The following is a 13,754-nucleotide window of genomic DNA, read 5'->3' on the forward strand; positions in this document are numbered from 1 at the left end:
TAGTTCTAATATGTACCAGCTAAAACAAGGTTTTAAAAGGATCCAGTCATTTTAATCCTATTATTATGGRCATATTGAATATTGTTCAGGGTTGCAAAGCACTGAAGAAGCAACTTAGTTCTGGCAGAAGGCTTGGTGAAACTGTGTCCAAGATGGGCACACGGCAAATTTGAGTCTTTCCAGAATTAGGGCCAATTACATTTTGTAGCAGATGAAGGCTTTCATAATGCTTTGGGCACATAACTCTAAATCAGCCTCGCTGCTGTTAAGCAGAGTATCTTTTTCTCGGGCTTACGGCTTACTGCAGCCTGCAGTGCTACCTACAGCTAGAGTGTACAGAGGAAGAAATATTTTACTTACGTTTTCTAGTGAACCTTGATTTTTGTTTCTGATAGAAATTGATACAMAGGACACCCAGAGGGAAGTTCTTTCATAATCTGCCTATAAGAAAATTTGTAACAGGATTACAGATTTTTTTGCTTGCCGGTTTTAAGGACTATCCTATTTGGTTAATGGGAAGTTATACGAATCTCTAAGTATTTTCCAGTTATTTTCTGTATCTTTCTGAAACTAGCTGTGATTTTCATAATTGACCTGGTCCCTCATGATCTATCTTCATTTCTGTTATAGAAGTTTTTACTCCTCCATATGACTCAAAAATTTATGTCCAAGACAATGTCATAGTGTTAATTTTCTAATTAGTTAAGAAGTTGAGAAGTCAAAACCTCTTCCTAAAAAMCAATTCCTAATTTGATAATTAGTGMTACTGAATGAGATTGTCATCTGATGTGTCCAGCTTCAGTTTATTTCAGTAAAAGCTTTGAGTTAATGTGAACCTTGCATTTTTGAGGAATGTATCCTTATAGAAACATGTATCTTTTAAATCAGGAAAAATGTGCTTTATTTTACCCTAGCAAAGTATGTTTAATTGGAGAACAAATGAATAAACAGTGCCTGTAATGCATGCTTTGCACTTGATTTTCATGGTAGATGCTCACAAAGTAATTTGTKTTTGGTAACTACCAGCATATGTTCTCATCATTTGCATAACTGAACCGAGACCAATCTGCCATATCTTTATGGAAAACCTTCTCGCTTGATCGTAAGTAAGCTTCAGAAATGGTACTCTAACAGTTTCTATGCACTTTTGTAAAAATAAAAGTTGCGAAACATTCCTTACGTGTGTGTACCGAGGACGCAGATGTTTTGGATTTTAATAAAGCTGACCTTGTAAAAAGATATTTTAGTGTTAGGTACATGTTTTGACACTTAATTATGGATTCTTATCTGATAAACTTTGATACAAAATTGTTGCTCATTGCAACAGTTCTTAATCTAACAAAACTATGAGAATTTAAATTTCAAAACTAAAGCCTGCCTACAATAAATCAACCATAAGTCCTCAATAGTTGCCCCAGATCTGCTTCAAAATTTTTCTTGTGTGTGACCAAAGGTCAAATGAGCAGTTGGGAAAAGTGAAGTTTCAATAAAACTTTTTTTTTTTTTTTGGTATGTAGTGAATTTTATTACATACCAAATGTGTTTTAATACATGCTAGTTTACAAATGCAGATCTATATTAGCTTTGGAGTTCAGTAAGCTCTGTCAGCTTTGTCAATGCTGAATGTTTACTTTCTTAATACTTGTAGAAAATCAGCATGTGTTTTGCAGCAATAAAAACTGGTATTTCCAAGGTGAGGACTTTCTGCAATATTAAAAATGTGATACTTTTTTTTTTTTCTCAAACAGGAAAACTAATTTAAAGATCTATTTATGTTTAAACTTCTGCTGTAGATTTTCAAGGTGAAAACCATTTTAAAAGTATGATACCTSTCAAATGTTGGGATTATCTCACTGTCTTGTGAATGTTTTTTATTGCAAAATTCTGTTTTCTTTTTATATTTGCAGATATTTTGGAAAGAATTATGGTTTAGACTTGCTCATGTTAGCAATGGACGTAGCACTCTCTCCAATGAGAACGCAAGAACTCGATCCCATGCCTTCTGATGCATCTCCCATGCTTATACACATGACTCCTACAGTGGAACGGGATGGGGAAGAGGATGTAATGAAGGAGCTTGATTCTGGCCAGCAGTATGAAAAACCTCCTCCTCTCCACACTGGGGCAGACTGGAAGATTGTTCTCCATTTGCCAGAAATTGAGACGTGGCTTCGGATGACATCTGAAAGAGTCAGGGATCTGACTTACTCCGTCCAGCAGGACTCAGAGAGCAAGCATGTGGATGTGCATCTAGTACAGCTAAAGGTAGGACAACATTTGTATTGCAGACTTTAAGTGAAGGTGGTTTCCTCTGCTACTGGCAAAGCAAACAAAAGGCCTTTTCGTGTAATGGCTGTAGCATGTCTGACAGCCTCTGTGTGAAAAGTAAATAAATCTCTTATGGGGATAACTGCAAGTGCATCATTGTCACATTGCTTGCAACATTATTTACTCATCACTTAGTTCGCGTTCAYGCTCCATGAGCACTAACTTGCAGATGTCTACTTGGAAGTCTGCAGAAGTGCCCACAAATGTTCCCCTTGATTTTCATGGMCTTTGGTTCCAAAAACTCCCAAATTCCCAAGTTCCAGGGAGCGTGGCAGCTCACTTGAAAACGAAGGTGGTTTCAGGGACAGTGGGAGAAAAGGAAGGGCTAATGTCTTGCCTTTCCGTCGTGAAAAGGTTACATTCAAGATTGAACTCAGATGGGACTACAGACAAAGTGGTAAAACGTGTAGAGTTTTTTAGGTCAGAGATTTCAAAAGATATATGAAGTAATCAGATTTGAGCGGTCACTGCTATTGAAGCAACATTTTTTTGACAATGAATACAATAAAATACTGGACTGTAAAACCTGGATTTTTCAAAAAAAAATTTTTTTWAAGGAGAAATATCAAAAATCCGCCTTACCTCAACCCAGCAAGTGAAAACAAGTCTCTTAARTCAGTACTACTGTCTTGGTCTCAGATTTAAATTTCAGTGTTGAATCTTTAAAAATTTTAAGGAAATTCAAGGTAAAACTCAAATAAGTATTCTGTGGAACTGTGTGTGTGTGTGTGTGTGCATGGCTTGGTCTGCTGCAGCAGATTAAACATGCTTTTGAAGGCAGCAAACAACCTCCAAAAATAGCAAGCMAATGTTATCTCTCAGGCTGAGCTGTCTTCAGGGTTCTGCATTCTGAGGCCTGTTTATGCAAACATAGTTTTGCTTCATACTCAGCGCTATGGTATTTTATGTGTTTATTTTAGGACTGGGGCTTTAGGCTATCTTAAAATATAATTCTCTGTACTCACACTAACCGTCGAGCAATTGAACAGTAAYCGAATAGAGAGCTGATCTGGAGATTCTTATGCTCCAGCCATTTTTTGGAAAAATCCAGGGTAAACATTGCTAGCCTTTGATAAGGCCATGTCCAGAACATGCAATACCCTCTTAGAAACCATGTCTAAAAAAAATGCTTGCCCGGGCAGACATAAACAAACCTTGCCGGCCGCTGTGCCGGCGGAGAGGGGTTTGTGGCCACAGTGGTTTCACGCTGCGGAGCCGCCGGGGCTCCCGGGTTTGGCCACCCCGGAGCACAGGCAGAACCGATCTGGGCCCGCCTGCAAAAGGAGGCTATTCTGTCTGTCCAGCTCACCTTCGTTCAGCCACCAAAGTGTTTTATTTCCAAATGGGGTCAGTGAATGAATAGCGCTCCTTACAGTTTTCTTCTTTTTGAAGTTTATTTGYGAAGTAGGAAAAGTCGTCAGTAATTCATAAAATACTTCCCTAATGTTTTTCCCATGCGAGCAATTGCTGTATTGCCTAGGGATTGTTTGCAACGAGGAAGGGATCTGGTTAATGCAATTGTAAAAGCGGGCGGAAGAGTAACATGAAAGAATCTCAGTTATCTGGCCTGTCAGCCGGGGAGGGCCGGTCACTGAGGCTGTCAAATATTCTATATACAGATCCTGGACTCACAGGGAAGTGCTGTCTTTTTGTATATTTACACATGTGTGTGTGTCTGTGCACGATCATGACTTGCATTTGAAGATATAATTATGAAATATTTATGTTTTCCGAAAAGCAAAACCAAAAAAAAAAACTTTAAAGAAAATCTTAAGTAGCAGCAAAAAGACCAGAAAAGTGTTCACAAATACACTATGAATGCAGATCTCCTGTAGCCTGTTTGCCCTTAAAGCTCCACATAGACAAGAAAGAAATAGGATTCTGACAAAGCAAATGCAGCAGATGCTGTAATTCTTTCTTTATTTAAGAGTTTAAATTCATTTAAAATTGTTTATTCTTGTATCCACTTCCATTCTGTCACTTGATGAAAATCAGCTAAGCTAAGAACAGGGTAATTCCTGCTATGGTCAAGGCAATTGACATATTCAGAGAAAAGGAAAATGAGTTCRTCGTGAATATAACGAACTAATTGCATCTGAAGCTAATTGACATTAATAGTTTTAAATACATCATGAAAAGAGCTATCTTTAAGTTTTTTGTTTTTTTGTGCACTGGAAACTAGGATGAGAGAAACAAAGCACTCTAAATATGATTTAAAAAAACTTAGCTGTTTTTTATAATATTTTTAGTAAATAAAAATAATATAATGCAAGCACTGTATGAAAGAATATACCTGCAATATAATACTTATAAATTTAATAGAAATAAAATAATGCTATTATGAGCATTTAAGATGTCAAGAAACACTATTAGATGATGAGCCAGATGACCACAGACCTTAATTCTTCAGACTGAGTTGCAAAGTAGTGAGGTCACATCCACCTACCCTAACACCTACCACACGGAAACCTGGGCACAAATGGGACCTCAACCCAGTCTGATTTCCATACTGTGATTATAAAAGCCAGTCTCATCTTGTTCTGTGGTCAGTTTTAGCTGCTGAGGTGGAAATTTTTTTTTGGTAGACTCTTATTTTAGATGGGTGTTTTTTGTGTTTTTTTTTTTGTTTTGTTTTTAAATCTCTTGCTGTCTCTTTTGTCTAAGTTAACCTCAAAACCTTCCTTTAAAAACATAATACATAAAGCATATCAAAGCCTCCTACAAAGTCTACAAAACATCTATAATCACTAATACATTCCCTCTAGCATTCTTGTGTAGATTTCCTATTTGCTCTTTACGATGAAGGACAGGCTTATTCTGTGCTTGCACAGCAAATCCACTAAAATACTGGGATTTTGGCCTATGCCTAGGGCTAAAAGAATATGAAAAATATACATAACCTCGTGAAGATCCTCTTTCTTTGGTTTTTCTTTTATGCTCTGATAATCTTTGATAGTTCCCTGTAGGGGAACTTTCCAGTTCTGGTTAATCTAGGTCCTTCTGGAATTACTGTGTCCTGAGTGGGCTCAAGGTTCAAGGTGAGGTTTCACCAAATGCCAAATGCTTAAGGTTGACTTCTCTAGCTGTCGGTTGGCTTGTGGGGATGAGGCTGGTGGTCTTGCCATAGCAGACTCTTGTTGTACATTCCTTTACAGAAAAATTGCTTAGCAAACAAATTATCTTTTTTTTTTTTAATGTCAGTTTCTTTGAGAGATCAAAAACCAGATTTGCAAGATGCTAAAATAAATCACTCAAACTCTAGCTGAGTTGTGAGGATAATGTCAGCAAATTGTTCAGTTTCTCATCATTTGGAACTCTGACCTGTCCTTATCGCAAGCTCTGAAGGGAAACCAATGCCGTTTCCTTTATGCCAGTAGCATTGCTGAAGTATCTCATCTACCACAAGTCTTCCTATAACAGGGCCTTTCTTTCTTCTCAGCGTTGGCTTGGTGGTTCTCAAAGGCTCTACGACCCAGAAGCTTGCTTCGGCACTTCTATAGCTCTTCACAGGGCAGCCCAAGCCACCCATTAACTAAGCGCACAAAGTTTTTCTAGAGTCTGAATTTCTATATCGTATGGTATCAGAGCACAAACTGGAGAGGCAGTGAGGGTCTTCATGTTACCATAACGAAACTGGTATTTTTCAAATGAGCACAGAAGATGTAGTGACAGTCTTTACAGAGGGAAGTTTGCGTGAAGCTCCTAACAGAAATGTGGAGTGCTTTCTCTTGCACTTGTGGCTTGCCACAAGAGATGCTGAAGATTTAAGCATCTTAAGAGATGCCTAAAGTGAAGATAAAACTTTGATTGGACAGGTGGACTGAAACTTTGTTCAGCTGTTTTGCTTGCTGCCAGGATATGATGCTGATATTTCAAATGAARAGTTGCTGTGCAGATTTATGAGACTAATTATTCACAAGGAGCTGATGGATAATAGCGACTTAAATTCACAGAGCTGTTTCTGAGAAGTTTTCTGGATTTATTTTACAGCTATGGTTCGTAAGACAGATTTCTCTAATCAAAAAGATAGTTTTATATCCTCCATGTGTGAGCGCTAGTATGAGTGCCTATAAAAGTATACATTTGATTATAAGGTATCACCTGTACCTCAGCAGAGATCATCTGAGGATCAGCAGCTGCTTGTGAGAGTCTGTAGAAGTGCTGTTATTTGTGGAGAGTCTCCAGTCTTGCAAATAAATTGAGAAAAGACTCATGAAACTACCTAGAGGYAGTAGGATAGGAATTCTTTGATTTTTGGCATTATTAACATTCATATACTAAGAGGTCACCTGAAGTTGCATATGAAATAAACTTAGTTKAAAAATTACAGATCCTTTAAAGCTCATATGTGCAATGTGATATCTCTTCCTGGCCCCCCCCCCCCCCAAAAAAATAAAAATCGTTTTTTAAGAACTTTCTTAGGCTGTCTGTAGCTTGAGAGGATGGAAAATACACAGCAAAAGCTCCTAAAATTAAAGTAGATGGTAACTGCAGGGAAAAATGTAACTACTTCTGTACTGAACCAACTGGCTAGTCTTTCACCTTTGGGGTTTATTATTTCCAAAGGACTCTCTTTTAATGGCACTTCGTAAGTTTTAGGCTCTCTAATCCTATAAAACCTATAAGCTTCTCTGAGCAAATTCATCTCAGAAGTTTAAGTTTGAATGAGCTTGAACGTTTGTGTTCCCTGAGGGGGAAATGTTCTCCATATTATCAACAGGTATAAATAAAACCAAATTTGTTGAAGAACTGTTTAAAGAACATTTTCTTGAAATTTTCAGTGTCCATTGAGATTTGAAGCACTTAAAAATTGTTCAAAAGTCTTTAAACTCCTTATGAACTTCCGATATACAAAAGATACATACTTGAAAGTTTTCTAGGGGACTTTTTTTCATGAGTTTGCTAGTAACACTTGATCTTTGTTCTCTGTATAATGTATATGATATTTCTGTGTTAGATTAAATATTTRGATGGAAATATATAAAAATTATTTTGCTCTTGTACCCCAGATTTTGGATAATTTTCAAAATCCAACCTGAAATCAAACCTGATGCTAGGTCATGTGTTTGTAAAGAACTTAAACACCAAATAGATAGTGATATAACTGTAAGCCTATCATAGATTGCATCACATTTTGTGTATAGAGGTCACAAGGACCTGATATAGTCTTCATGGATTACATCTAGCTAACTACTGATGTGATGGTTGGGTTTTTTTATAATCTGACAGCTTAACATAAGTACGTCTTAGCTGGAAATATGCTACCTAATTGACTGCAAATCAAAAATGTCTGCTTATGGAAGTATGGTGAAAGACTGGAAATTTACCTACGCAGCACATTTTTCATGGAATATATTTACATAAACATGTAAAGTAGGTTTATATTCCACTGGTATCAGTGAAAGATATGTATAGTTTTTTGGGGGAGGAAGGAGCACGTTTTAGCTGAATCCTTAGTTAAATGCTAAACTTTGTTGTGCAGGTGTCCCAACATCCTCACTGGGCCAACTCCACATACCTAAATCTATTCACTTACTTACTATCTAAATAATTGCTTATAGGATTTATCTGGGTAAAAATAGATCCACTTCAGATTGTGTAAACTGTTTGTAAGTTCTATATTTCTTGTGTTCTTCTTGTTCCTCAGATCGTCAAACTCTTCCGACTTTCATGGCATTTCTTGCTTGCTTTCACAGCATCAGTCTTGCTCAGATTGACKTTTTTAATGGAAAGATGTGATTTGTTTACTGCATTCTAACATGCTTTTACAGCAGCATAAGGACAGCACATGGCTAGTGGTACCGTCGTACTTCTTTGACCTCTATGAAGTTGATAGCTCTGATTTATTGGCAGTGTACTKCAGCTGCAGTAATGAAGAGTGGTTTCAGTAACACAGCTAATAATAGCAATTCTGGCTTTAATTCAAACTGTTYCTTCTCTAGATAGTTCCATAGGAACAGAGGTCTCAGATGTTGTGTGCAATGTCCATTTATTTTCTTAGCTTATTGCTGTAAAATATATAGATTACTTAATCTTTTGAAAAGGTTGGACCTGGATAAACTAACTTTGACAACCAAAATAGCGACATTTATCTAATCTGAGCTTGGCTAAAACTCCTCGAACGGGTAATTTACCTTGGTTCTAATTGACTTTCTGTGAGGGCTCAGGCTTTTGCAGGCTCTTAGATGTTTTTAACTTCAGGCACCTGTGTATTGCTACTGACTAGATTAGTTTTTATAAACACAGATAATCTATTTCTCTTCAGTAACCTTAAAAACAAACAGTAGTGTTAATAATTTAATTGCAAATTGTGGTCTAGTGTAGTTGTAATTCTTATTGCAGCTTTCAAATAGAATTTTATACATCTGCAATGTTTTGCTAATGAATATTGACACTTTTTAAACAAAAATTTTTAAAAACAATGGCATGTTAATGCATCACCTTTTTTTTTTAAAAAAAGATGAATTTAAACCCTGCAACTCTCCAGGCTATCCTAAAATATCTTTTACCCTCTTCCACCAATATTGTACAGTTTCTATAGATACTATTAAGTTAAACCAATTTTCTTTATACTTTTAGAGTTTAGTAAGCAAATGTATTGATACAGCTCTTATCTATGCAAAGCCATGGCCCTTGGTCTGCATGGATGCTACGGTAGGCACAAAATGAATAAAAAAAGGAGCATACCTATTTTACTGAAGATTCTGTTGGCTTGTTCTGTTGGCTATAACTGGTCATGATTTGGGGGATCAAATGAAGTTGAAGGATGTTGGTTGGAATATAATGAGGACAAAGGAATTGTGAGGGGGCAGAAAAAAAAAACAGAAACAATCAGAAACTCCTATCTGATATTTTATCATTCCTGCAAAGAAAAGGAARAATTCCTCGGCTTGTCTGCTGATACGTATGCGTCAAGAGAAYGAAAGCAGCTAAGAGCTGGGAAGGGCATAACTGGTAACCCCTTCACCAGGACCTGAGTGGTCGTGGAGGAACTGGCTTGCTTACTGTGTCAGGATAAATGAATAAATAAGAAACCCTGTAGTGTGTGCTGAACTTCTGTTAGTTTGGGTTTTCTTTCCAGAAGAGCAGGGAACAGACCCCAGCAAAAATGACTGGGGTGACTGTTCTTGTGACAAAAGACTGAAATAATTCTGGAAGGGTTAGAAGATACCAGTGCCAGGAACCCCTTCTGCCTCTCTTCTCGATTCGTATTGCTCCTACATTATGATATGCTAATACAAGCTTCAGAAAAATGAGCCCCTGCACTMTACTAATGGCCTCTGAAGAAAGATTAGAGTAACTACTAAATTCTGCACAGATGTTAGCTATTAGGACCTTYCTTAGACTCTATCATAATCTGATTCAAACACAAATGCTTACTGGATATAATGAGCTTTTCAGTATGATGAAAAATGTTGTCTCTCAAATTATTGTGCATATTCATTAACCAAAACATTTGCTAGGGAGTATGTTTTGTTTGGAATACATGTATGTGATAATAGCACCTACTGATGTCAAAATTTGCTGACAAAACCTAAATTAATGCTAGATTGATGGTATGAGTAAGGTCTAGTAACGTCAACACTTTCAATTAAAAGCCATTGCTGTTGTATCCTATTTTTATTTGAAGGCGAGAATTCCAAAGGGAATTTTTATTATGGTAGCTGTGATTTTGCTGAATTATTTAAACACATTTATATAGATATACATGCACATCAGTGCCAAATAGACTCCTGGGCTTTTTGTTTCTTGAAGATTGTTTGAGATTAAATAGACCTTTGAAAGAAGGACATTATGTTTTATAACATGCATCTAGTTCTAGTTCACTGTGTGCATTATTGTATTTACAGACGTTTTCTTGCTTTACATATTTCAGAATGAAGATATTTCTTTGTGGAGGTATTTCTTATCAGTCATTACACTGGCAGAATGTGTTGCTTTTTCACTTTACRTATGTTTTAGAGGTATCTGAAAACCATAATATGGCATAAAGGGGCAGTCAAAGACCAGGTACGGAAAATTGCACATAATGTAAGGTATTTTCTAGCTGGCCTCATTATTATTAAAAATGCCTGCAGGGCTTTTATTTCGAGAGCGCTGACAGAAGAAGCTTCAAGTTGTAAGATGACTGTCTGAAGGCCAAAAATGCCGCAAGGTTGTTTCAGGAACTCCTGTGCTTCAGGGAGAAGCGTAAGCAAGTTCCACGAGTTCTTATTTTTAAACAACTTGGGTATTTGCCTCTTGAATTGTGTTAACTTTTCCTCAGAATAAAATTCCTCTGTATGGTTAACTGTTAAAGAGCCTTCTGTGAGTTGATGTGATCTTTGTAAACCAATTAMAAGCTCATCGTCAGCAAGCAATTAAGCACAGCAAAAGGGTGCTGTGTATTTTCCCTTGGAGAAGACAGATGAGGTGTCTGTGTATCTGTTTATACTGTTAATTGAAATGTAGCTTTTTCAGAAAAGGATATTTTTTTCTTGTCTCGTAATTACCCGATTTGTTTGTAAGAAGGCATTGGCATGTGTATTTGTGGACATATACATGCTTGCGATACCATAAAATAAATTCAGTGCCACTATTACGATAGTATTTTTATATCCATTTATTCCTCATCCACTTCTGCTTTTTCTCTGGTTCTTCTGARTGATCTCTCCTAAAATGACTGAATGCAGCAGGTCACTGTAGTAGGTCGTTTAATCTGTTTGTATTTGTGTGCAAGATCTCTGTGCTGGCAGTTAGCCTCAAGCTGAGCTATAATTCAGTAATTAGTCTCTTATTCTACATAGGTATTGATGGCTAGTCTATGTATCTATTTAGTACAGAGGTGAAATAAAAACATTATCTGACATGACATAATACTGAATGTACTCTTTAAATGAGTAGCTCCACTGAAGCTAATTGCTTGCGTGTTTATTATTGAATCAGTTTAACCACTGGGTGCATAAAGCAGAGTTATTGTCACCATTTTTTGGTGTCTTTATAATGTTAAAAGAGGTAATACCAGAAAAGTGACCACATCCTGTGCAAAGAGCTAAAGAAATGCAGGAATTYGGAACCAGTTCTTGTCCTCAGGCTGGTTTCTCAGGCAGCTAAACCTGTATTTTGGGGTATGAATGGTTTGGTTGGGTTTCTGGAGGAGCCAGGAAAGACTGAATAATTAAGAGGAGAGATGGAGGGTAAATGTGAAGTGTGTTAAATCAGCCAGAAGGAGAAGGTGGAGAGCCAAGGCTGCAGATTTGTGGGGAGCTGAAATGGAAGAAGAAATTTAGCTAGCCTCAAAGAAATTTAAATTAAAAATTTAAATAAATAAAAAAATGCTTTCTGCCCCCCAAACTGGTTACTTTGTGTAGCACCTCATGTTTACTGGCTGACATAGAAATATAGTCCCTTTGACACCAGGTAACAAGAAGTACCCTCAAGGAAATATGTCATATTGTAAATGGCACCATCTTTAAAGTATCCCAGTGACTCCCAGAACAGTAGAGATGGAACTATTAGCCTATTAACTTGGGTAGGATGAGCGAAGTCGTTCGTACACCATTCCTTCCCCTTGCATGACTGGAATTTGTCTCTATATCCCAGTACTGTGCAGCAGCTAGAAGACAGAGTTATCAAATGCAGGTTTGTGAAAGCGATAGCCTGCTGTACCCTAAAGCTGGGTCTGAGACACTAAACTGAAAGTTTTTCTTATTTGCTCTTCAGTGATTATTTGAAGGTGCATTTTTAAGAAGCAAGCAGGACTACAAACCTTTTAATTCACTCTGGGATTTTTGGTAATACATGAATTTCACAATCTGGATGTTTAAGAACAAACATCAATTATCATGAAACTCATGATAAAATAAAGACAGGAGGAATCTTTTTATAGACAATGTAATAGGTTTTGTACAAATATGGCACCATTTACTATGCTTTGAAAGTCCTTTGTGCTTTGAAAGTTTTRCTTTTTACAAACAAAAGGCTGAAGATGAGATGTCCTCAATGCTGGGCAAGGAGAACTTAGGAAAATAGGGGATTTGAAAGTAGCAGTTGATCTGGTGGACGGGTAGAGAGAACATGAGTAGCTCAGTAGTTACACCAGAGTAGGTGTAAGGTTYGCATGTCGGGGACTGGAGAAGCAAGACACTTGTCAGTGCGATGTGCACAGGRACGGGGAAATGCGTAGAGCCAATGAGCATGGACTGCGTAGATGGTTGCCCCAGTGAGGAAGGTCAAGAGCTGCGTGTGCTTGTGTAATGTTTGTATGCTTAGAAACGGAAGGAAAACTCAAGAGAAAACATTTGGTGAAGTCACTGGAAATTCTTCATACGGTGTTTATGGGGACTTCCTGAAAGTTCAGGTACCCAGCGTAACTGTCCAGACAATTGTTATGCACATTGATTTCCATCTCCATCACCAGCTGCAGGGACTTCACCTTTACCTATTTTTCACCTGGGCTAGCATCTTCCCTTTCAATGGATAATGTTGATACATTGCATTAAATTAGCTTCTTAGTGTGTGAATTCTTCTGAGTTCTTGTATATGATGCACACGTATATTATCTTCTCTTCAAAGAGTAGTTTATGTATCCACACTGTGAATCTCATCCAGCAGTTCAGCACAAGGGACTAATGCAGAGTTAAACAGGAAAAGTATACACGGGAAGGGAGCTGATTTTCTTTTCTCAACAGAAACATTGCACCTTGGGTTATGAATAGCATTGTTTTCAAAGAAACACAAAATATTGTCAACTGGTATTTCTTTCACACTTAAAGTAGAATAATAAGGAAAGCTTAAACCTGTTTTTTACTGCATTGCAGTTTAAATGGTTTTGATCTTTGTCCGAGATCTGAAAGAATGGCTTCCATGACTCAAATCTCTCCTCCAGAATCYTTCTTGGACCTAACTATGAATTTAAATGAACTATAAAATCTCTTTCTGTATATCTACTCCTATTTTCTRTTTCTAGTTTTTAATGCTAAGGAATAAATACTTAGAGTATCAAGCAGTTTGAATGACAAAGATTTCATAATGAGCTCCACTGCCCTTCAAACCTCTGTCTCCAGTTTTGTAGTTACTGTATCTGGGCTTTGTGTGTGGCTTTGGCTCAATTCTTGTCAGCTGATTTTTCCTTGCTAATATGTTGCCTCATATAGGGGATCTGACAAAGGTATTAAATCAGAATGACAGAACAACAAATAGYGCTTGTTTGTTGTAGAGGTTGCTTGAAAATGTATTAAGGCAAAACTCAGATTATATAGGTATCTCAGAACTACTAGGAAAGAGCTTTGTTGCCATGTAGAAGAATAGCTGAGGGGTTKTATTGGTTAAACTCAAAAATAAGTWTCTTTACATTGCTAGCTTTATTTTCTAGCCTCAGCTCTGTTTTCCTGTCCCTCCTGCTGTATCTTTTTCATTTTTTTCTTCTCATTTCTGTCTTTCAAAGC

General features: G+C 37.1%; 1 protein-coding gene across 1 annotated transcript in view; it reads left to right on the forward strand.

Moving 5' to 3' along the window:
• Positions 1–1,908: 1,908 nt before the first annotated feature.
• The window catches only part of AKAP6 (A-kinase anchoring protein 6), a 211,803-nt gene continuing 199,957 nt past the window's right edge, over positions 1,909–13,754 (forward strand). The window contains exon 1 of the mRNA XM_085301681.1: positions 1,909–2,265. Coding sequence (XP_085157807.1) covers positions 1,942–2,265 — 324 coding nt within the window. The 5' untranslated portion in view covers positions 1,909–1,941. The remainder of the gene's footprint in view (positions 2,266–13,754) is intronic.

Source organism: Rhea americana, unplaced genomic scaffold, assembly GCF_003343005.1.
Source record: "Rhea americana isolate MKP2758 unplaced genomic scaffold, rheAme1 scaffold_18, whole genome shotgun sequence".
Taxonomy (NCBI): Eukaryota; Metazoa; Chordata; class Aves; order Rheiformes; family Rheidae; genus Rhea; species Rhea americana.